At 42.5% G+C, this 25,596-nt stretch overlaps 1 protein-coding gene across 1 annotated transcript in view; it reads right to left on the minus strand.

Annotated features, from left to right (window-relative positions):
• Window positions 1-25,596, minus strand: part of cacna1db (calcium channel, voltage-dependent, L type, alpha 1D subunit, b) — a 760,213-nt gene that overhangs the window by 3,434 nt on the left and 731,183 nt on the right. The window contains exons 42-45 of the mRNA XM_070894765.1: window positions 9,581-9,730; window positions 8,868-9,034; window positions 5,772-5,893; window positions 3,786-4,106 (exon numbers count right to left, since the gene is read on the minus strand). Coding sequence (XP_070750866.1) covers window positions 3,786-4,106; window positions 5,772-5,893; window positions 8,868-9,034; window positions 9,581-9,730 — 760 coding nt within the window. The remainder of the gene's footprint in view (window positions 1-3,785; window positions 4,107-5,771; window positions 5,894-8,867; window positions 9,035-9,580; window positions 9,731-25,596) is intronic.

Consider the following 25,596-nt stretch of genomic DNA (forward strand, 5'->3'; position numbering starts at 1 on the left):
CTCTCAGTGCCTCTTAGAGAAGACATCTCAGAGGATGACGATTCCTTGTCACGCACTCAATCTGGCCGCAGCACTAGCACAGACAATGGCACTCCCTGTGGGTTAGTGAGCTAGAGGGATTTGCACATGGAATGAACAGCAGCAGGTATTGGTGGCAGAGAGAGCCCAGAAGAGAGCACACCCGAGGGTGTGGTCCTTACCTATCTGCTGCGCAGAACAGAGATGAGGATATATGGGGCAAATGCTTTCCTCACACAAGCAATTATGCCAGGTATTGGAAGGCCATGGCTAAATGTATGGAGGAGTCCGTATCTAGTCTGTGTGGTTTCACCTCGCTGGACATCACCATTCTGGAGTCTACGTTGGAGAGTTTGCACCTCCAGGGATGCTGCAGCCAGGCCCCCCCGAGTCAGCGTCACCAGCCTTTGCAACTTTGGTGGAAGCTCAAACGGCTTCCATGTAGGCTTCACCTTGGACTGAGTGGTGGATTGAATAGATGAGGCTTACCAGGAGTCACTCATCTTCTACAGTTTGATCAGATCAGTGGAAGTGCTGATGCCAGCCCCATGGGAACGGCAATGGTGCTACAGGTGTTATCCTCTTAGAATGTTGGCAAGTCTGCTTCTTCATCACCTTCTCAACCTCTATCCACCATGGTGCCAGTAAGGCAGCTGAAACAGGCTGCCTTAGCAGCAGCTGAGGTGCACCATAGACCTGATGGCTTGCAATCTACCAAAATTCCCTGCATTATGGGGTGTTCCCAGTGGATTGGAAAACCACAAATGTAACGCCCCTATTTAAAAAAGGAGGCCGACAGAAAGCAGGAAACTATAGACCAGTTAGTCTAACATCTGTCGTTGGGAAAATGCCGGAAACCATTATTAACGAAGCTCTAGCAGGACATTTGGAAAAGCATAATAGGCAAGCAGAGTCATCAAGGTTTTATGAAAGGGAAATCATGTTTGACAAATTTGCTAGAGTTCTTTGAGGATGTAACGAGCAGGGTGGATAAGGGGGAACCAGTGGATGTGGTGTATTTGGATTTCCTGAAGGCATTCAATAAGGTGCCACATAAAAGGTTACTGTGCAAGATAAAAGTTCACGGGGTTGGGGGTGATATATTAGCATGGATAGAGGATTGGCTAACGAACAGAAAACAGAGAGTCGGGATAAATGATTCATTTTCCAGTTGGCAAACAGTGACTAGTAGGGTGCCGCAGAGATCAGTGCTAGGGGCTCAACTATTTACAATCTATATTAATGACTTGGATGAAGGGACTAAGTGGAATGTAGCCAAGTTTGCTGATGATACAAAGATATGTGGGAGAGCAAATTGTGAGGAGGACACAAGAAATCTGCAAAGGGCTATAGTCAGGCTAAGTGAGTGGGCAAAAATTTGGCAGATGGAGTATAATGTGGGAAAATGTGGGGTTTCCACTTTGGCAGAAAAAGTAAAAAAGCAAATTATAATTTAAATGGAGAAAAATTGCAAAGTGCTGCAGTATAGAGAGACCTGGGGGTCCTTGTGCATGAAACACAAAAAGTTAGTATGCAGGTACAGCAAGTAATCAGGAAGACAAATGGAATGTTGGCCTTTATTGCAAGGGGGATAGAGTATAAAAGCAGAGAGGTCTTGCTACAACTGTACAGGGTATTGGTGAGGCCACACCTAGTTTTGGTCTCCGTATTTAAGGAAGGATATACTTGCATTGGAGGCAGTTCAAAGAAGGTTCACTAGGTTGATTCCGGAGATGAGGGGGTTGACTTATGAAGATAGGTTGGGCCTATACTCATTGTAGTTCAGAAGAATGAGAGGTGATTTTATCGAAACATATAAGATAATGAGGGGGCTCGACAAGGTGGATGCGGAGAGAATATTTCCACTCATGGGGGAAACTAAAACTAGGGGGCATAGTTTCAGAATAAGGGGCCGCCCATTTAAAACTGAGATGGGGAGGAATTTATTTTCTGAGGGTTGTAAATCTGTAGATTATACAGGCAAGGTGGGATTTAGGATGGGTGCCATGGCCTTGACCCCAGCAGCCAATGACTTCAATGGAAAGGAAAATAGGTCGGGTGTATAATGGGTGGCTGATCTGCTACCGCCTGCATTGCGTCCCCACCAATGTTGAATTTCATCCCCAATGAGGCTGATAACGTGATCCCTGTGCAGAGCTGGCAGGACTGCTGCTGTTCAGGGACTGTACATGGTGTGGTGAGCTGAACTTGGGCAATCATGTGATGCCAGGTAATTAACCTAAGTTAGTGTTGTTCTTCCCACACAATGGATAATGTGCTAGAAGTGCACGAAGATCAAGATGTGGGTTATCTGGCTTCACTAGCTCTTCAAGCACTGCTGGTCATTATAATTATCTGGCTACTGAAGGGGGGATTGAAATAGCTAGAGCTATTTAAAGAAGTTGGTAGGAGGATTAGAGGGGAGATGAGGAAACATTTCTTCACCCAGAGGGTGGTGGGATTCTGGAACTCACTGCCTGAAAGGGTGATAGAGGTAGAAACCTGCTTCACATTTTAAAAAGTACTTGGATGTACACTTAAAGAGCCGTAATCTACAGGGCTACGGACCTAGTGCTGGAAGTTGGGATTGGGCTGGGTAGCTCTTTTTTGACCGGCATGGCCACGATGGGCCAAATGGCCTCCTGTGTCATAATGTTTCTATGATTCTAAGGGTGTTATTGTAATACCAAGACAAAACTGGAATTCAAAATATGCTGTCAGTCAGCAGCAGTTTCTCTTATTTCAAGCTGTAACCATGCACATCAATTAATTTATTAATTTAAACAGCTGAACATTTAACCTCTACTAAGAAGCTCACAAGCTCAAACTACAGAGCTATCTTAATCTGGCATTAAGCTTCCTTGTCTCAGCCAGACTGTTTGCAACCTTGGTGTTGTGTTTGACCCCGAGATGAACTTCCAACCACATATGCGCTCCATCACCAAGACTGCCTAGTTCCACCTCTGGAACATCGCCGGACTCGGACCCTGCCTCAGCTCATCTGCTGCTGAAACCCTCATCCTTTGTTATCTCTGGACTTGACTATTCCAATGCTCTCCAATGGCCAGTCTCCCATCATCCACCCTTCATAAACTTGTGCTCATCCAAAACTCTGCTACCCGTATCTTAACTCGCACCAAGTCTTGTTCACCCATCACCCTGTGCTTACTGACCTACACTGAATCCGCTCTGACAATACCTCAGTTTTAAAATCCTCCTTTTCAAATCTCTCCATGGTCTCGCTCCCCCGTATCGCTGTAGCCTTCTACATTCTACAAGCCTTTGAGATCTGTGCGCTCCTCCAATTCTGGCCTCCTAAGCATCCTCAATTTTAATCGCTCCACTGTTGGCGGCCGTGCTTTCAGCTGCCTTGGCCCTAAATTCTGGAATTCCCTCTCTGGTCACCTGTCTTTACATCTCAGCTAGGTGAATGTCAGCAGGTCCAAGCCAGGTTGCTGAATGAAGCAATAATCACAGCAATAGGTTCTGTCGGGAGGCAAAAATAAAAATTTTCCATCTGATCTCATTTAATCTTCCCATATTGCTGATCAACCACATTTTATTGGTGGAGGTCACAGAGAAGTCCTCAGTGCTAACGACTCCACGTTCTCAATGATGATGTCCGGTACATGGGTTAGAGAGGAATGGTGAAAAAATGAAAAATGGTCACAAACGGTATCTTGTACAACTTCAAATATAGATTATTTTTTGTCATTGTTGAAGCTTTTCATTACATATCTTATCACACCAAAAGGTTCAATACTTACAGCTTCTACTAGACTGTCAGCACTTCCTCGTTTTTCATAGTAGCGTCGTAGAAAGTTATTAGGAACGGCTAGATTTGTTGGGGTATAGGTTTTGTAAGGAATGTCACCATCATCGGTATACCAAGAACTCCTGTTCATTGATGGAAGGCTACCGTTCATAGTTTCCCTGGATTCAACACGATCCACACGGATCAGAGGAGTGTAGTATGGGGATCGCTCTTTGCTGGGTGGTGTAGCTGGAGGGGTTGCCCACGAACGCGTTGACCGTGCTGGTGAGAGCCTTCTACTTTTGTAAGAGTCCAATCCTGCCACAGCCATAACCTGTTTATTCATACAGGGAGAAATGAATGGTACAAATATAACTGCTGAATCCATAACTTTCCATAATTGCTCACAAAAAAAACCCAGAATTTGAGTTATGTAGGTTGTCTTCCCACCCCCTTTTGTAATACATTGATTATAGTGTCAAAGAGAAACTTCAAGCACTGACTGTCACTGTAAATTACTGAAGCAATTAGTTCTAGATTGACATTTATTCTAGGTAGGCCTCATTCCAGTGGTGTTCCTAATGGCTGAATACCTGTCAGTATGAAAATAGTAACAAGGTCCACAGACCAAATCCACGATTCTTCCTACACCTTCCCACTGACTTTCCCTGCAGATCCCCAGGATTAAATTTGTCTTGAGTGGTAGAGCAAAATGGGCAATAGTGAATCAGCAACCCATTTTACAGTCATCATTCTCTCCCATTTTTTGACACTCACACTTCTGATGTATATGAATAGATTCTTTTTAAGTATTGAGTGAAGCTGTTCATGAGTATAAATGTGAGTTCAAGGTTTCAAGATGAAAGGCTGGTGAGCAGCTACAGAAAATGCATTTTTATAAAGAATCCATTTTATTTATGTTCTCAATTGGTAAGGGAGCTGTAAGAAACACTGCTCCCAAAGCCTTACGTAGAGCGATAGGCAGCAGTTAGCTGTTTGGTATTTAAAACTGATTATTTTGCTTTGATTCCCCAGTTTATAATGTGCTCCAAGTTCATGCACAATGAGTTAACTACTGGATGAAGATGAGTTCTAAGCAGATTTATTCTCTATTCATGTATCTGTGAGCAAAATTGTTAATAAAATGATTGTAATAATTATATGTTGTATATAATATACAATTGCTCTTGTAAAATTAACGTTATGATAGAAGATAAGTACTATGGGGAAGGAAGGTGTTTCTTAAAGAAATGCTGCACAAAAGCTTTAGAAAGCACAAATTACTTTCCTATCTAATGATTACTTTGTATTATTGTACTGAATAATTGTATTAAGATGTATTGGTTGCCATAAAACATATGTATTTATTATTATAAACTAGGGAATTAAAGCAATATAATCAGTTTTATCTACATGAGGCTTAGGGAGCAGTGTTTCTTATAGCTCCTTTACCAACAGATTGATAAATGGCATCAACATTGGTTCCTTGCTGGCATCATTTCCCTCTAGTATCTCACCCAAATGGCCAGTCTTGATGTATGAGTGTAGATAGTGAATGTAAGCAGCTTATTTGACCACAAGCAATCCTGCTGCTGCCCTCATCTGAAATACACACACACACTTTTAACAACAGCTGATTAGACAGTGATCTGGAGCAGGAACCCTGACCAATATTCCTTTTCCCAGTCCAGAAGTGCTAAAGCCATTAGTGTTAAGCATATCACCTCGACCTGTGATCGGCTAACTCATCAGGAACAAGGATTTGAACCTGGGACGTTGTTAGACTGTGTGGCTCAGCTGCTCACCACCGTAACTCACTGAGGGAACTTCATAGTAACATTTCTAGAAGTAATTTAGTGTTTTACATAAATTTTACAATTGCTTTTATTATCATGCTTCATCATCTGAAGGATTCTCTTTGGTGAAGTACTATATGCAGTTACGATCATTTTCACATCAGATGAAATATCAACAGATGTGCTGGAGTTGGGATATTTACCTGGTGTTGCATTAAATGTAGTGGCAGAGCAGTACGCTGCTGGAATATAGGAGATAGGGAGATATCATCCTGACTACTTTGCCTGCGTAGACACTCAAAATTGAAGGACGGCCGTCGATTTGCTGTCAAAACAAATTTGTTAAAACTTGAATAAATGTTACAAATAAACAAAGATTTTATGGGGTAGAAATTGCCCCCCGCCCGAAACGGGGCGCCTACCCCCCCCACCATTTCAATGGTTTTTACACCGCAGCTGTGGTTCAGAGCACCTCTTGAGCGACATTTGGTTCTTTGTTGTTTTTTTTCCCTTGGATCCAGAAGTCGCTCTTAATGGGGGCGGTGAAAACACGAGGGACAGATACGAGACGGTGGCAGCACCTGAGGGGCGGAAGTTGGGCACGGTGCATATTTACTGGCGCAATGACGTCATCACAGCACCGCGTCACCATGGTTCTCCCCTTCACTTAAAGGGGAGAGCCTCCACAATTTAAAAACTTCGGGCCATCAGGGAAGGTTTCGGCTGGGCCAAGAGGGGGTGCTCGGCTGCCTGTTGGCGGCCCAGCTGAACCCGGGGGCATAACTGTCAGGCTGACATGGCAATCGGCCGACAAAAAAACATGGTGGCAGTGCATCCTCCCCTTTAAGGGAAGCTGCACCGCCATTGCAGAAGGTCACAGCCTCCATGGACCACCGAGAAAAAAACAGGTTCTGGTATTGCCGGGCGGGCCAAAGATTTTTTAGAGGGAAATGTCGCTGTTGCGGTGGTGGGGGGGGGGGGGGTAAGATCAATGGTGCCACGGTGATGACATGTTTACAATGGATCGGCAGCAGCGGAATGGTGGAGTGGCGGGGGGGGGGGAAAGAGGTCGGGGCACCACTGGGAAAATTCAGGATGGCAATTGGGCTAGCAGCGGCCATTCCACTCCGCAGCATGGCCGCCGATTAGCGGTGGTAACAAGCTTTAAGGAGAGGGGCAATTTTGGCCCCATTAGGTTTACATATTTTCATCCAGATACAAGTTCAAATATGATTTCTTTTAGATCTATTTGGTAGTATTAAGTTCTAGATGAGTTGGAATTTACTACAACTCAATGTCTGCAAACTGAAGCCATCCTCTCTGCCTCTTATCAGCAACTTTGTACCTCTGGCTCTGACTCCATCAACCTCTGTAGCTGTCTGCACAGCTGAACATAGTGCAAAACCTCAGTGTTCTACTTGACTCTGAGCTGAGAGTTTTACCTCACAGCTATTCTGTTGCCTAGGCTGCCTTCGTAAACCTATAGAACATGGGCCACTTACATCTCCACTCAACCTGCTGATATTTATCATCATCTACATCTTGGGGATTGATTTTTCAAATGCTTGCCTCATGAGCCATCCCATCTCCTACCCCTATCTCACCCTTCAAAAACTTCAGCTCATCTAGAACTCTCTGGCCTGTGTCCTCTACTCCACAAAGTACTACACACCTATTATTTTTATCCTTGCCAATTGCCACTGGCCCCTTATACCCCAGCAACTTGACTTCAAGATCCTTGTCCTCATTTTCAATTCCATCCAAGACCTCACACCACCCTTTCTCTCAAATCTTCTCCAGCATACATTCCAGCCCTACAATCTATGTTTCTATGCACAGTTCTGGATTACTGCTCATGCACCACATTTTACATTCCATTATCGGAGGCTTGTCTTTCTGTCACGACACCCTATTGCCAGGAATTATTTTCTGAAACGAGTTTAGCTCTCTTCCTACTTTTAAAAGCCTTCTTAAAAATCTCTAGTACCATGTCTTCATTCCACCCCCGCCCCCATCCTCCAATTTTGTCACTTCTTGTTCGGTGTTCACATTGTAAACCACTATGACTGCAACATGAGAATCATGGCATAAGAACATAAGAAATAGGAGCAGGAGTAGGCCATATGGCCCCTCGAGCCTGCTCCGCTATTTAATAAGATCATGGCCGATCTTTGACTTCAACTCCACTTTCCTGCCCAATCCCCATATCTCTTGAATCCCCTAGAGTCCAAAAATCTATCTATCTCAGCCTTGATTATACTCAAGGATTCAGCATCCACAGCCTTTAGGATAGAGAATTCCAAAGATTTACAACCTTCTGAGTGAAGAAATTCCTCCTCATCTCAGTCTTAAATAGCCGACCCCTTACCCTGAGACTATGCCCCCTAGTTCTCGACTCTCCAGCCAGGGGAAACAACTTCTCAGCATCTACCCAGTCAATCCCCCTCAGAATCTTATATAAACGCAAGCTGGTTCCGTATTAGACCCTACACACAACTCCATAAATGCTGTTTGTATGGAGGTAAATCATGTTCATACATTGGGACATGCACAAAACAATGCTAGACTTTTCTCGTTCCCCTACTAACATTGCTACTTGGAATTGTGAGAATAAGTCGGTTGAAAGCAGGCCTTCCTTTGCTGCACAATATATTTTGTTCTCCAAATTAGGTGCAAGCACCAAACACATTTAGTGTCAGACCCAGCAGTGGTGGCTTTATTTGTGCAACATGCAGATTTTCATTTATAAAAAGGGTGACAATAATTATTTAGATAACTTAAATCTAAAACCTAATCTAGATAGAATTCCCAACAAAAATACAATTTTAGGAAACATTTCAAATATATATTTTAAACAACATGTATGAGAGAAAAGCTATCTTACTGGTTTGAAGCTATTCATCATATGTGAAAAAAGAAAATGGCCTCTAATATATATTAACTATTGGTTGCCTTGCACATGCAAGAAGAAATTATTATTCTTTAGTAGACAATTGGGTTCATCTAGTTCTATTAATCAGAGCATGACAAAACTTGTCTTTTTCTGAAAGTTCCAGGCAACTTTCATTTATTTATAATGAATATTAACATAAATTTATAATGTTTACAACAATAGTCGAATGTCAATTAAAAAGCACAAAAAGCTCCTATGAAAGAGACTTTTATTTTGAAAACTTTAAATAGTCTTTTTCTGTATTTTTGTTAAATTGCAATCAATAAATGGAAAGTGCAAATGTAAACACAAAAATGACCTAAACATACATCAAAATATTCATGAATTAGTCTGAGAAGCTATTCACCTATAGGTGTTGGTGGAAGCAATCGTCGCCGAGGTGAACGCCGGGTTTCGATGTAATTGTAAGCCTCCTCATCTTCATAGTAACCACAGGGATGATGATAACCCTTTGGCCTTTCAAAATCTAGGTCATTACTTTGAATTTGATTCTGATAGTCACTATGTATTTGTCTTTGTTATATATGGGAGTGGAAGAAAAAGAATACAACAACACATTTTACACAGTGAAATAGGGACAGTATCAGAAATAACAGAAATACTCAAACCATAACCTATGCTTTCTCGCAGTTTCGACGCCTGTCTCATTCATCGGGAATTTGTTTTGTAGAGAGGTCCTTCAATGGGCATTAGTGACCTCATGAACACATTTAATAGGCTTAACACCTGTATTAAAGGCTAAAAATGGTCCCCACAAATTTAGCAATGAGAACAACGCCTGTGCAGATTGGGTTCAGGCTGTCCCACTGCCCGTTTTGCACCGGAAAAACGGGTGCAACCCATACCAATTTCTACCCCTATAGCTCCAATGTACGATACCACAAACACTAATAACCTTTTATTCCTAAAGAACAGTTAACATTTTGACTTTGTGTCTGGATGCACTTTGCTTGATTTTGATTTTGTGGTGAGACTATCATTGCCTTCCATAAAAAGGAAGCTTTCCTTTTCCCTTAGTTAATTTACAAAATGGATATAGTTACTATTCAAGTATCTTACTTATCCACTGACTGCATGCTATCCTCTTCATAATACTCCTCCCCACTGAAATATTCCTGATCTCCTGAATAATGCTCATCCTCAAACCAGTCTTCTGCTTTTGGTTCTTCTCGACAAATAGTAGGCAGGCAACCATCGCCAGAATCTGACCTGTAGCAAATCAAGACACAACAATAAAATGGAACTTCTTTATGGCATGATATTTTAATTCTGGGTTTCAATTTTGCTATTAATATATGTAGATCACAAATACGTCCAATTTTTAAAAATCAAAACATTTTAGGGCCGAAATTGCCCACCACCTGAAACGAGGCGCATCTACCGTTTTTGATGTGTTCTGGCCACCTCAATGCATGGGACAGCCTAACCGTCAAAATTCAGCACTTCGGGGAATTTCTGGAGAGGGGCGGAAGTGGAGGCGGGCGGAGTCGCCGGCGCTGTCAGTCATCAGTGCCGCGCTGATGACATCTTCCCCTTCAGTTAAAGAGGAGGGCCGCTGAGAACTCTGTAACCACTTTAGTGGCAAACGGCCCAAGAGGGGGTGCCAGGCTGCCGAACCCGCGGCCATTATTGTCGGCCCGACCTGGCAGTCGGCCACCCAAAAAAATAAGATGACGTTGCTGACAGTGACGTCCCCTTTAAGGGCGGCCATGCCGCCCAACTATGGGAATCGAGCGGCGGCGGGGCCGCTCCCACAGGGCAATTCCGGGAAAGGGGCAATTTCGCGAAGGGTCCCCGCCAGTCAGTAAGGGATTGGCGCGTGCACGCTGCGACAGGAAAATGGGTGGAGTGGTCCTGGACACTCTCCAAACGTGAGGAAGGGCAATTTTCAAAATGATGGCCCCTCCGCGGAGACTCGGTGGCCATTCCGCACCGACCCCTGGCCGCTGCTTTCAGGCGTCCAGAGACCTTCTAGAAAGGGGCAATTATGATTGTAGTAAAATACTACAAGGAGAACAATTAATACTTAAGTATATATGTAAAAAATAATGCTTTAATATTTAAGTTATAACAAAGCAAAACAACTTTTATGATATTCAGCAGTCAAGAAAGTAAATATATGTTAAGCATATATATGAACCATCCAAATAATATCTCAATATTAAAGGACATACCTAATGTTAGTTTCATAATAACGTGTTCTGGTCCAGAAGGTAGTTAAGAAAAACAAACATTAAGGTAAGGAAATACAGAAATTTCAATACATTTATAGTTCTAAACGATGCTTATTTCAAAAGTAAAATTGACTGTTTAAATTGAACTGTAAAATTATGGAATGCAATAATGGTTATTACCTAAAAATGAATATTGGTGATAATTGCAAACACACATTTAAGACATTCAGATGGCATTCCTTTGCCTACTATTTCAGTGCCTAGTTAATCTGTTGAGCATTTGGCCACTAATATTGCCAACAATAATTTCTAGCCTTATTAAACCAGACCACTAGTGTGGCACCTAAGGTCATTCCCTCAAAATCTTTTAGCTGTGAGTTGATACTTTTGCATTGTCTGCATGCCCAATACTAGCCTCCCGAACAAGAGCTCTAATCCAAGCTCTGCCATGGCAAGCGAGTCCCAGGAGGACAGGGAAAATGCTTCAGGGACACCCTCGAAACCTCCTTGAAAAAATGTAACATCACCACCGACTCTTGGGAATCCCTGGCCCAAGACCGCTCAAAGTGGAGGAGAAGCATCCGAGAAGGCGCCGGACACTTAGAGTCTCTTCGCCGGGAGCACGCGGAAGCCAAGTACAAACAGCGGAAGGTGCCTACAACAAACAAAGTACCCCATCCACCCATACCTTCAACCACCACCTGCCCCACCTGTGACAGAGACTGTAGATCCCGCATTGGTCTCATCAGTCACCTTAGAACTCATTTTAGTGTGGAAGCAAGTCATCCTCGACTCCGGTGGACTGCCTAAGAAGAGAAGAGGAAACTGTAGACCACCTGGCATTCTAAGTTATCAGTTACATTGTGAAGGCTTTTGTCAATATTGGCCAAGTTATTTGCTAGTGACTCACTCCAACAGCAGGAAACACTGATATAAGTCACCTTTCCCACAGTCAAGCTGCGATCTCGCCAACCGTGGCTGGGGTCGGTGGCGGGTGACGACCCTGCTCCTGTCTTCAGCCCGCACTGTGTGAAGAATCTTCCCTTGATGGGGCTTGTTAAGCCCACCCTGCGAGATTCCTGGCCAATTGAAGGAAGCGGGTCTGATGATGTCATTTAATGACGCATCATCAGCCAGTTTCCTTAAGGGACCATGTCCACATTGATTTTGACAGTTGTTTTGTCTGTGTTCTGCATCATTGAGGTGCTGACAAGCACTGCACTGCACTGCACAAAGGCTGCACCCAGGCTCTCCCATAACTCCCTCCAGATGCTTATGGAGGGAGTCACAGCACACAATGGGCGTAAGAGACCTGCCCAGGACACCAACGCAGCCTAGTTGCACATTGCACAGGAGGCCACAAGCAGGGATGTCATCGGGAGGAACTGGCTGCAGTGGCGCAAACCTTTCAATGATCTCACTAGATCATAAAACTTTACTGCAAAGCCACACTCAACCTCATCTTGCTGTGCCACTCATCACATCCCCATCACTCTGCTTCCTTACCCTACTCCTGCACATCCTTACTTACAACAACTTACTTTGCACCGCCACCCACCCCTCTCTATCTATATTATCACATCCCCATCTCACTAGCCACCCATCACACTCGCCCTCATCTAGTCATACCAACTAACAACACACAAGGATAGGCACTTAGGTCTGCTAGAGTTTATGCTAATGTGTTGTCAAACATTGAAATCTTTATTTTGAACACTTTGCATTCTTGGACAGATTTGTCTGAACCTTTGGAAGTGGCATCAGTGAGTTATAGTGAATGGTCAGACATAAGGGTACTCCCCGCAATGATGGTGAGTGAAAGGAATGGCTTGGTCATGTCATTGATGCCTTATGGTGCTGGTGTGGGTGGTACCAACCTGGCGCTTCATGTGGCAGCCAGGATGTACAGTGTCAAGTGAAGTAAATGTGGCCATGGTGAGACCATTCCTGGCAGCAATGTGGCCGGATGCTGATGCCCTGTGTCCTGTGCAGCATCAGGTGATTGCGGAGAAGTTTGGTGTTGTTGGTGGTGATGCTGGTCTGTTTAGTGATATTGGTGTTGGGGCTGATCGTGGTGGGATTCTGAGGTGAGATTTTCTCAAGGTCACCGATGCTGCTGGAATAGATCTAGGCAGCTGAAGTTGAGATGACAGAAGCGATCTGTCAATGGTGAGAGAGGTTGGTCCAAGGAGGAGACAGTGGATGGAGAGTTCACTACAGACTCTCTCAAACTGCATACAGCTCAAAAGTCCAAATCCTGAAGGCTTCAGCCTCGGAGATTGGAAACAGCTGTGAAATGGTAGCTTTTATACCACTTCTGCAGCTGTCAACTATTCAAAGCAAAGGAGAGTCATTGAGAACCCAACACACTTACCGGACGTGAAGCCTGAGCGACGGGAAGCTGTTGAAAAACTTGGAAAAATGGTAAGTACCTGATAAAATTCTTTTCAAATACCTCTAAACTATCTCTTAATGATGTTAGTTGGCTGGCCCACCGATGGTGCCGGGTCTGTGAACCACAGCCAGACCCAACACTTTGGAAACTGACTCGGAGGTGGGTTCAGAGCAGGATTCCGCCCCGCTGTCAATCATTTTGACAGAGGGCCGGCCTCCAAACCTGCACTCGCAGGGCTGGTAAAATTCCGGCCTCAAAGTGTACATGTATCAAATTGTCAAAGAATGGAACAGATCTAGCTGTGGTGCTGTGGAGAAATCCATATAGTACTGCTTCAACACCACCTCCTCCTTGTTGCTTTATGGCCAAATAAAATGAAAACATAACAGGTCATGTAACTAAAAAAATTGAAATCAATTTTAAAAAGTAGGGGATGCTAATGATACAGTGGGTGAGCATTCTGTCCTTTTTTCTTCATGGTTCAAATGCAGTTCAAATGAGACGAACATTTCTTCTATTGCCTGAAGAGAGTTTGGACATTCTCAACCCACGTCCTTGAGGGCACATCCAAAACATAAAGCTACCACAATCTTGATGTTAAATTGACTATTTATTTTCTCGTATTTTAAAGTTAAAAACAAAAAATGACAGAATTATTTAATAGTAATGATACATTCAGTACTCAAGCAGTATCCGCTATGGAGTGGCAGAGTATAGATTTGTGACCAATATTCTCCACACAGCAGATTTATTTTTTTCCATTTTCCCAATGTTTACTCCTTTCTTCCTTTCCTGAAAGTATTGTTTTTCACTGGGCTACAGTTTCATGGGACTGACAGCCCTCCAATATCTCGGCTAAAGTGACTTCCAAGTGCAGAGGAAGATTTTGTCATGACGTCTGCTTATGTATCCACTACCATTTTCCTTTACCTAAAAGTAACATAATCTGCTCTGGTCTCAAACAATTTTGTGTGTTTTGAAACAGACCAAAAATGGCCCAATTCAGGTAACTTTGGATCTGAATATTGTATTACCTGACCCGGAGTTTCACTTTATTTTGGAAAGCTTTCTAAGCACAGCCTAAATATTTTAGACAAAAGCAAAACACTGCGGATGCTGAAAATCTGAAATCAAAACAAAAAATGCTGGAAATACTCATTACTTATACCAAATATTTTAGATACGTGTACAGGTACCAAAATGTTTGTTCAAACCAAGAGTCAATAGGCTAAACCTTCAGTCCATGATAATATGGAAACAACATTTGTTTTTGTTGGTAATATTGTTGATTAAAGGGGAACTAACATTTTGAAAAAAGGGCTCAGGACATTTTGTTTTGTTTATTTTCAAACACACAATGTGAAAAAGGTTAAGTTCCATGACAAAATGATGGTTTGTCAAATACTTTCTCATAAATACACGGGTCCTTTAAACCTATTTCTAATTTACATTGACAATAATAAGGCTTTTCGAAATTATGATAAAAATTGTATTTAGTAGTGTAAAAAATTGATCCTTTAAATGAACAAAGTAATAATACTTGTTGAGATTTTAAATGCAAGCCTGACCTTTAATGAAACTTAATTAATGGCTACCAAATGCTAGGGTGTCATTGCATGATACTCGAGAATCTATATTCATAGTTAAAATTACCTAGTAATTACAGTATATAAAGCTGCCAGGACTGACACAAATTATTGACTCATTTTAAGCCAACTGATGTTATGGTATTTAATACAGGCTTTAAATCTTTCAATTGGCAGTATTATGAGTTGGAAATTGCTGTGGATATACAAAACAGAAATTACCACTAAGCTCAACTGGCCATTAACCCCAATATTCTTGGTTGGGCTGATGTGTATTTCATGCAAGCTCCTCAATCTCTTCAATATAGTGATCGCTCTAGGTTAGCAGCCATTTAAACAACAGCATTTTTAGTTGGAATTGCAAGAGAGGGGTTTGTGCTGCAAAATTGGCAGAAATGGGGGGGCGCCGCCAGATTCAATGAATTAACACAGGAACATAAGAAATAGGAGCAGAAGCAGACCATTTGACCCCTCGAGCCTGCTCTGCCATTTAATAAGATCATGGTTGATCCGATCATGGACTCAGTTCCACTTCCCTTCCCACTCCCCATAACCCTTTATTCCCTTATCACTCAAAAATCTGTCTATCTCCGCCTTAAATATATTCAAATGACCCAGCCTCCACAGCTCTCTGGGGCAGAGAATTCCACAGATTTACAACCCTCTGAGAGAAGAAATTCCTCCTCATCTCAGTTTTAAATGGGCGGCCTCTTATTCTGAGACTATGCCCCCTAGTCTTAGTTTCCCCTATGAGTGGAAATATACTCTCTGCATCCACCTCGTCAAGCCCCCTCATTATCTTATATGTTTCGATAAGATCACCTCTCAATCTTCTGAACTCCAATGAGTATCGACCCAACCTACTCAACCTATCTTCATAAGTCCTACCCTCATCTCCGGAATCAACCTAGGGAACCTTCTCTGAACAGCCTCCAATGCAAGTATATCCTTCCTTCAGTACGGAGACTAAAACTGCACGCAGTACTCCATGTGTGGCCTCACCAATATCCTGTAGATTTTTTGTGTCCTCGGAATTTGCTTTCCCACCCATCTTTGTATCATCAGTAAACATGGCTACATTACACTCGGTCCCTTCATCCAAGTCATTAATATAGATTGTAAATAGTTGAGGACCCAGCACCGATCCCTGCAGCACCCCACTAGCTACTGTTGCCAACTGAAATATGAGAATGAACCATTTTTCCTGACTCTCTGTTTTCTGTTAGTTAGCCAATCCTCAATCCATGCTAATATATTACTCCAACCCCGTGAACTTTTATCTTGTGCAGTAACCTTTTATGTGGCACCTTATCGAATGCCTTCTGGATATCCAAATACACCACATCCACTGGTTCCCCCTTATCCACCCTGCTTGTTAAGTCCTCAAAGAGCTCCAACAAATTTGTCAAACATGATTTCCCTTTCATAAAACCACGCTGACTGCTTGATTGAATTATGCTTTTCCAAATGTCTTGCTACTGCTTCCTTAATAATGGACTCCAGCATTTTCCCAACGACAGATGTTAGGCTAACTGGTCTATAGTTTCATAAGAATTTGGAACAGGAGTAGGCCATCTAGCCCCTCGAGCCTGCTCCGCCATTCAACAAGATCATGGCTGATCTGGCCGTGGACTCAGCTCCACTTACCCGCCCGCTCCCCGTAACCCTTAATTCCCTTATTGGTTAAAAATCTATCTATCTGTTTCCTGCTTTCTGTCTGCCCCCCATTACATTTGTGGTTTTCCAATCTGCTGGGACCTTCCCAGAATCTAGGGAATTTTGGTAGATTACAACCAATGCACCCAATGTCTCTGCAGCCACTTCTTTTAGGGCCCTAGAATGCAAGCCATCAGGTCCAGTGGACTTGTCCACCTTTAGTCCCATTATTTTACCGAGTACTACTTCTTTAGTGATAGAGGGCTCTTCCCTCCCTATAGCCCCTTGATTATCCACTATTGGGATGTTTTTAGTGTCTTCTACTGTGAAGACTGATACAAAATATTTGTTCAAAGTCTCTGCCATTTCCCTGTCCACCTAAGAACTCATGTTAAGAGTGGAATCAAGTCTTCCTCGATTCCGAGGGACTGCCTATGATGATGATAATTGTTAATTCCCCAGTCTCATCCTCTAGGAGACCAACATTTACTTTAGCCACTCTTTTCCTTTTTATGTACCTGTAGAAACTCTTACTATCTGTTTTTATATTTCATGCTAGTTTACTTTCACAATCTATCTTCCCTCTCTCTATTATTTTTTTAGTCGTTCTTTGCTGGCTTTTAAAAGTTTCCCAATCCTCTGGCCTCCCACTAGTCTTGGCTACATTGTATGCCCTTGTTTTCAATTTAATACCATCCCTTATTTTCTTAATTAGCCACGGATGGTTATCCCTTCTCTTACAGCCTTTCCTTCTCATTGGGATATGTTTTTGTTGAGAGTTATGAAATATCTCCTTAAATATCTTCTACAGATCATCAACCGTCCCAATCTTTAATCTCTTTTCCCAGTCCATTTTAGCCAATTCTGCCTTCATACCTTTGTAGTTTCATTTATTTAAGCTTAGGACACTGGTTAGGGATCCAACTTTCTCGCCCTCCAACTGAATTTGAAATTCAACCATGTTATGGTCACTCATTCCTTGAGGATCCTTTACTAGGAAATTGTTTATTAATCCTGTTCCATTATACAGTACCAGATCTAAGATAGCCTGCTCCCTGGTTGGTTCCACAATGTACTGTTCAATGTATGATGCAGCTAATGTTGCAGAAACTGTAGGGAAGCTGACTGTTGCATATGGAACAAAAGCACACAATCCACAAAAACAACTGATACAGTTAACCTGACAGGAGATAACAGAGATCTGGATCTAAATTCGAAAGAACATGGTTGAATTGAAGGAAGCTACTAAGGTAGAGAACAGCTTTAGAACAAGTGACATGGGAGCATTGAAAGCAATCCCCAAAGCTGTGGCATGCTTACCAACAAAATAAATTGCCATTCGTGCTGTCCGATTAGAGGCCAGCCAAGGTCAGTTAAAATGGAGAAAATTAGCACACTGCATACGTGATGTGTGCAGCCAGACTCCTCTTCAAATAACAATAAGTAATGAGCATGACAAATGATCATTATGCTGTAAGGCAAGAAAATACACCACATGCTGAAAAGTCCAGCAGTCATTTGAAGGTGGTGCTCAATGGGTGACACACGAGTTCAGTAACTCAGAAATTGTTGCTACAGCCTGCATTATTTCTACTGGCGTAAGCAATTACCCCAACAGCAATTTCCAGATTCTGATGAGGGTATGATCCTGAATCCTAATTCTAGCTACCCTTTTTTTGTAATTTTAATCACTTTATTTCTTTTCTGTGAGCTTATTTTTGTATGACAGGCTTTATTTATCAATATAATTATCTTATAGTATGACTCAATGACATAGAATCAAAACTTTCAGCAATTTCTCTAATGATCATTTTCATATAAAAATGAGAGCAAACTAGAGATAGATCTAGCAGCCCAAAACTGGGCCTCCATAAGGTCCTGTGGGTCATCAGCAGCATCAAATTTGTATACCACCACAATCTGATGTTCTCGTGGCCCGAGCCACGAGAACGTCCCTGATTTAATTGGGAGTGTCGGAGGGCATTTCAGGTGCAGCACCAGGCTAACTTAGAATGAGGTACTAACATAGTGAAGTTACCACCTGCATTCTAAAGACCAAAAGCAACAGGTTCTGCAGCCCTGCTGCATCCAGTCAAGAATGGTGGTGGACAACCAGGCAAGTAACAGGAGGAGACTCCATGAATGTCTCCATCCTGAATCATGGTGGTGCCCGCACATTAGTGCAAGAGACTTTTAGTTTTGTGTTTGCAAACATCTTCAGCTAACAGTGCCAAGTTGTATAATCGTACTCAGCCACCTCCCAAGGTACCTACCATCAAAGATGCCAATGACCAGTGAATTTGGTTCACTTGACATGACATTAAGAAGTGGCTGAGTGCAGGGGAAACACCAAACACCATGGCCCTGACAGCACTGCAGCTTAGTGACTAAGAGTGGTACCACCAGCAAAGCTGTTTCAGTACATCATCATAGGCGGTCCCTCAAACGAGGATTACTTGCTTCCACAAGAGTTCACAGATGTTTCAATGAAGGACCCGATGTTCCAGTCCTGAACTCAAATTGAGGGGGTGGAAGATGCCTGTGCGTGGATTTTTTTTAACGTGTGGTGGCCATTGCACATCAGCTACCACATGGGCTTGACAGAGCTAGGTCTTAGTCCAGTGGCAAGGGTTAACCAGGATGACTGGAGACCTGTTCTGCTGCACGGACCTTGTGCGCACACATATCGCAGTGTGGGCTGGCTCGTGCTGCTCCTGGGCCCTCGGCTCTTCTGGGCCCCGTATCTTTATTTGCCGCACCTCCGCCATGATCACTCGCCGTTCCTCCGCCACAAACACTCGCCGCACCTCCGCCACGATCCCTCAGTACAGCTATGACACTGACATCTGTCTGGTAGTGTGGTAGACTACCCAGGTCCATCCTATCCACAAATATTAAAATAAATCTAATTGACCATATGCCAAATCTTACTGCCATATCAGTCTTCTCCCTATCATCAGTGAAGTGATGGAAAGAGTCATTAATAGTGTCATCAAGTAATACTTACTCAACAATAACCTGCTCATCGACACCAGTTTGGATTCCGCAAGAACAATTTGGCTTGACCTCATCACAGTCTTGATCCAGACATGGACACAAGAGCTGAATGCCAGAGGAGAGATGAGAGTAGCTATTCTCAGCATGAAGGCAGCATTCGACTGAATAAGGCAACAAGGAGCCCTACCAAAATGAAGGTCAATGGGTTCAAAGGGAAAACCCTCCAGTGACACGAAAATGATTGTGGCTGTCAGAGTTCCAGGATGCCATGGTAGAAGTTCCTTAGGGAAGTGTTGTCGGCCCAACCACTGCTTCAATGACCATCCCTGCATCATATGGTTAGGAGTGGAGTTGTTTGTTAATGATTCCACAGTGTTTAGCTCTATTCACAACGTCCTAAAATGAAGCAGCCCATGCCAGCCTACAGCAGGGCCTAGATAATATCCAAGCTTGGGCACACTGGATAGAGTATGTATGATTAACAGGATGCACTGCAGCACTTCACCAAAATTAATTCATCCACACCTCCCTCCTCTGTGACTTTTACCACCAGAAGGACAAGAGGAGCAATGTCGTGTGAACACCATCACTTCCAAGTTCCTATCCAAGTCAGGCACCATCCTAGCGTGGATATATACCACCATTTTTTCATTGCCGCAGATTTAATATGCTGGAAATCCCTACATAACATTGTCCTGGGAGCAGCATCAGAGCAGTGGTTCAAGGAGAAGGCCCATCATCTTTTCAGGGTAACTAGGGATGGACAATAAATGCGGATAACCATCAACGTCCACATCCCGAGAATTTAAAAAATTGGTTTCTGGGTAGGATAGTGGAAGAAAAAAAACAGAAATAATTTTTTTAAAATCAGCTGGGATCTGTGATGACATGACTAGGTTTTATTTCTGAATGGATGAGTCAGAATGGGACAACTGGCCTCTTTCATTTGTATTTATCTGAGAGAGCTTATTTACAGAATCAATCTTTCTTCGGTATGTAAGAAAAGATTTTATAAGAGTACAAAGATGCTAAAGATAAGGGAGCCTAGTTTAGAGTTTGGTATGTGTTTCTGGTGCAGTCAAGGTGTACCAAACTGCAAAAACCATTGGAAATTAATTCTACCGAATAGCCATCTAATTCAGGTCGCACTCCATTTTCTAGTCAGCCAAGATGGGAATTTGAAACTACCGTCTGAAGCAGATGGGAGCTTCATTAAGGCCAGGGAGGCATAATGCTCCATTTCGCGGCTTGTGATTTAATGGTGATGGAGGAGTGAGGCATACGCTGAGCCATGAAGTTACAGATTGTGGTGGTATACAATCCAGCTGCTGTTAATGACCCACATCAACACTTCTGCCACCATTTGTAAAAACCAATGCAAAATATTTATCTAATATCTCTACATACCTCCATCCTCATAATTCGACTTCTTTCTTCATTACTGAGTGATTCTACCCTCTATTAATTAGCCTTTTACTTTCTTTGCAGTTACAAAAGCCCTTGCTATTTCTTTTTATATTGTCAGCTCGTCTTTTTTAATATTCCTTTTTGGCTCTTTAATTTCCATACTACACTTTCTCCGTTCTCCAAGATTATCTTTAGAATTGCTAGCCCTAACTTTATCATTCTTACTTTTAAGTTTTAATGTAGTTGTAATCTCTCTATTTATCCACAGAACTCTATACTTTGATGCACCCTCTTTTTTCCTTACAGGAATACATTTATTTTATACTCTATGCATCTTGTATTTGAAAATTTCCCACTGCTGATCTGTTGACCGACTTGCTAACTTTGCTGCCCTGTTAATTTGGGCCAGACCATTTGTAATCTCATTGAACTTTGATATTTTCTAGTCCAGCACTCTTATCTTTGACTCTTCATTATCTTTTTCTATTTATCATAACCGAACCATATCTGTCACTCTCCGTTTGAATGCATTCAGTTTGGCTTACATCATGCTCAGAGCATTGTAATTGCCCTCATCAAACAAAACAACAATATCCCATGTGACTGTGACAGCAGCATATTATCCTTCCATCAACCACTTCATCCTTTTCCATGATCTCGCCTCTGCAGTCTACCTCTATGGCAATACCTTGTCATGGTTCCATTCCTAACTGCTGCAACATAACCTGCTTATCTCCTGCATTGGATTCTCCTCCCGTGCCCGTGTAGGCATAAGAACATAAGAAATAGGAGCAGGAGTAGGCCATAGGCCTCTCGAGCCTGCTCCGCCATTTAAAAAGATCATGGCTGATCTGATCTTGGCCTCAACTCCACTTTCCTGCCTGTTCCCCATAACCCTTGACTCCCCTATAGTTCAAGAATCAGTCTATCTCAGCCTTGAATATATTCAATGACTCAGCTTCCAGTTCTCTGGGGTAGAGAATTCCAAAGATTCACGTCCCTCTGAGAGAAGAATTCCTCCTCATCTCCATCTTAAATGGGTGATCCCTTATTCTGAAAATATGCCCCCGAGTTCTAGATTCTCCCTCAAGGGGAAACATCCTCTCAGCATCTACCCTGTCACGCCCCCTCAGAATCTTGTATGTTTCAATAAAATAACTTTTCATTCTTCTAAACTCCAATGAGTACAGGCCCAACCTACACAACCTTTTTTCATAAGACAACCCCTTCATCCCAGTAATGAACCTTCTCTGAACTGCCTCCAATGTAAGTATATCCCTCCTTAAATAAGCAGACCAAAACTGTACGCAGTACTCCAGGTGTGGTCTAACCAACGCCCTGTACAGTTATAGCAAGACTTCTCGACTTTTATACTCCATCCCCCTTGCAATAAAGGCCAACATTCCATTTGCCTTCCTAATTACTTGCTGTACCTGCATGCTAACTTTTTGTGTTTCATGTACAAGGACCCCCAGATCCCCCTGTACCGCAGCATTCTATAATCTCACTCCATTTAAATACAATTTTGGTTTTCTATTATTTCTACCAAAGTGGATAACCTCACATTTTCCCACATATTACTCCATCTTTATCTATCTATATCCCTTTGCAGACACTTTGTGTCCTCCTCACAACTTGCTTTTCCACCGATCTTTGTATTGTCAACAAATTTGGCCACAATACACTCGGTCCCTTCATCCATGTCATTAATATAGATTGTAAATAGTTGCGGTCCCAGCACTGATCCCTTGTTACAGTTTGCCAACCTGAAAATTACCCATTTATCCCAATTCTCTGCTTTCTGTTAGTTAGCCAATCATATATCCATGCTAATATATTACCCCCAACACCATGAGCTCTTATCTTGTGGAGTAACCTTTTATGTGGCACCTTATCGAATGCCTTTTGGAAATCCAAATACACTACATCTAATGGTTCCCCTTTATTCACCCTGCTCATTACATTCTCAAAGAACTCTAATAAATTTTTCAAACAAAATTTCCCTTTCATAAAACCATGTTGACTCTGCTTGATTGTATTATGATTTTCTAAATGTCCTTCCTGCTACTAATTCCTTAATAATGGATTCTAGCATTTTCCATGACAGATGTTAGGCTAACTGGTCTATAGTTTCCTTCTTTCTGCCTCCCTCCTTTCTTGAATAGGGACGTTACAGTTGCGGTTTTCCAATCCGTTGGGACCTTTCCAGAATCTATAGAATTTTGGAAGATTATCTATCTCTGCAGCCACTTCTTTTAAGACCCTAGGATGCAGGCCATCAAGTCCAGGGGACTTGTCAGACCATAGTCCCATTAGTTTGCCTAGTACTTTTTCTCTAGTGATAATGATTGTTTTAATTTCCTCCCTCTCTTTTGCCCCCTGATTTTCTACTATTATTGGGATGCTTTTAGTGTCTTCTACCGTGAAGACAGATACAAAATATTTGTTCAAAGTCTCTGGCATTTCCTTGTTTCCCATTATTAATTCCCCAGTCTCATCCTCTAAAGGACCAACATTTATTTTAACTACTCTCTTCCTTTTTCTATACTTATAGCTCTTACTGTCTGTTTTTATATTTCTTGCTAGTTTACTCTCAATCTATTTTCTCCGACTTTATATATTTTTTTTAGTCATCCTTTGTTGGTTTCTAAAATGTTCCCTATCTTCTAGCCTACCACTAATCTTCGCAACATTGTATGCCTTTTCTTTCAATTTGATACCATCCTTAACTTCCTTAGTTAGCCATGGATGGTTCACCCTTCTCATAGAGTCTTTCGTTCTCAATAGAAGATATCTTTGTTGAGAATTATGAAATATCTCTTTAAATGTCTGCCACTGCTTATCTACCGTCTGACCTTTTAATCTATTTGCCCAGTCCACTTTAGCCAACTCTGTCTTCATATCTTTGTAATTGCCTTTATTTAGGTTTAAGACACTAGTTTCAGACCCAGGTTTCTCACCCTCAAACTAAATGTAGGCACTTCTGGCTTGCCCCAAGAATGTATCTTTGATTCCCTCCTATTCCTCATCTACTTGCTGCCGCTTGGCCACATTATCTGTAAACATCAGGTCAGATTCCATATGTATATATATATAAAATTCTGACGGGACTGGACAGGTTAGATGCAGGAAGAATGATCCCGATGTTAGGGGAGTCCAGATCTAGGGGTCACAGTCTAAGGATAAGTTGGATATGGCCCTTACGGCTAAAGGGATCAAGGGGTATGGAGAGAAGGCAGGAAAGGAGTACTGAGGTGAATGATCAGCCGTGATCTTATTGAATGGTGGTGCAGGCTCGAAGGGCCGAATAGCCTACTCCTGCACCTATTTTCTATGTTTCTATGTATACCGGTAACAAAATAGCATTTTCTGTCTTTATTTTATATAGTTTTAAATAGCTACAGTCTTAAATGGAGACAGTTGTCCTAGCTAGATACAAAATGAAAAGTAGAAAACAGTTGAGAGTAAAGAGCACAGGCCTCTTATTCAGCAATCAGTCAAGATGAATCTACTTTGATTGCACTGCATGATTGAAATATTAATGAATGCAGATTGACAAATAAAGATGTAGAGATCTATTTTAACATCCAGTGGGTTTAGGGTGGGTGGACGGGGCAAGCACAAAATGTACTCGCTGGCCTAAGTTTTGAGGCCTGCGGTATTTTAACTCCTGGACCTCACCTGCATGCAGCCATAAGAACATAACAAATAGCAGCAGGAGTAGGCCATACGGCCCCTTGAGCCTGCTCCACCATTCAATAAGATCATGGCTGATCATCGACCTCAGCTCCAGTTTCCCGCCCGATCTCCATAACCCTTGATTCCCCTAGAGCTCCAAAAATCTATCTATCTCAGCTTTGAATATATTTAGAGACTCAGTATCCACAGCTCTCTGGAGCAGAGAATTCCAAAGATTCAGAACCCTTTGAGTGAAGAAGTTCCACCTCGTCTCGGTCTGAGGAGTCAGTCAGCTGCCTGCATAAAACGGGTGGAAAGCAGTTGTTGGTTGCTGCGCAGCAGAGGAAGTTTGAGAGGATGGAAACTGCTAGCTGGCGTCAAAGGATAGCTTGCCGTTAAGCAAGTAAGACATGGAGGTTTCGGAAGGGTCTTGCAGGAGGGCAAGAGAGGGAGTCCGCAACTTTCCTCTTAGGGCCCAGAGAAGCATTCCTGCCGCTCCCTGCCCCACAAAGTGTTTCACTCTTGTCAGAGCCTCTTGCTCTTTCCCGGATGCTGCCAACCTGCTTTCACTTGACAATAAAACTGCAGCAGCTTCCCTGTTCCGTCCTGGGTTAAAATGCAATCAGGGTCTTATTAATGCAATAGGACACAATGTGCATAAATTCATGAGGCTCCCTATTTGCTATAGGTGGGCACATCAGCTGCCTGCAGAACCCTGCTGGTTACAAGTGTCGTGTTCTGAGCGGGTAACTAACCTGCTCAGTTTCAACTGCTCACGTGACTGGTTTCTGCCTTGCACGGCGGGTTCAAATTGACCCTGTAATGTCTGTCGTGCATGTGTGAAGAATACTTTGTGAGAAATATGCGAAGGAAACCAACAGTTACTAGCCATTATCCCTTTATTCGACGGTGTGTGAAGATGTACCAATTCTGTGCTTGGTTGCTTCAAGGGAAGTGGCTTTACATCAATAAAGTTCCAAGTGCTATATATCTCAGAGATGACTGCTAGCTTTTAGTTCTGATGAATGCACCCAGGCTGCATGAACTTTTGTGAATCACATACTCTGTGTGGAACATCTCATCCAAAAAGACTGCAGACTGTAAGGGAAAGTTCATCTGATTTTTCCAAAGGAGGTATTGAATGTAAAGTGCCAGCTTTCTGAAAATGGTAAGTTAACCCAT

The sequence above is a fragment of the Pristiophorus japonicus genome, chromosome 12 (assembly GCF_044704955.1).
Source record: "Pristiophorus japonicus isolate sPriJap1 chromosome 12, sPriJap1.hap1, whole genome shotgun sequence".
Taxonomy (NCBI): domain Eukaryota; kingdom Metazoa; phylum Chordata; class Chondrichthyes; family Pristiophoridae; genus Pristiophorus; species Pristiophorus japonicus.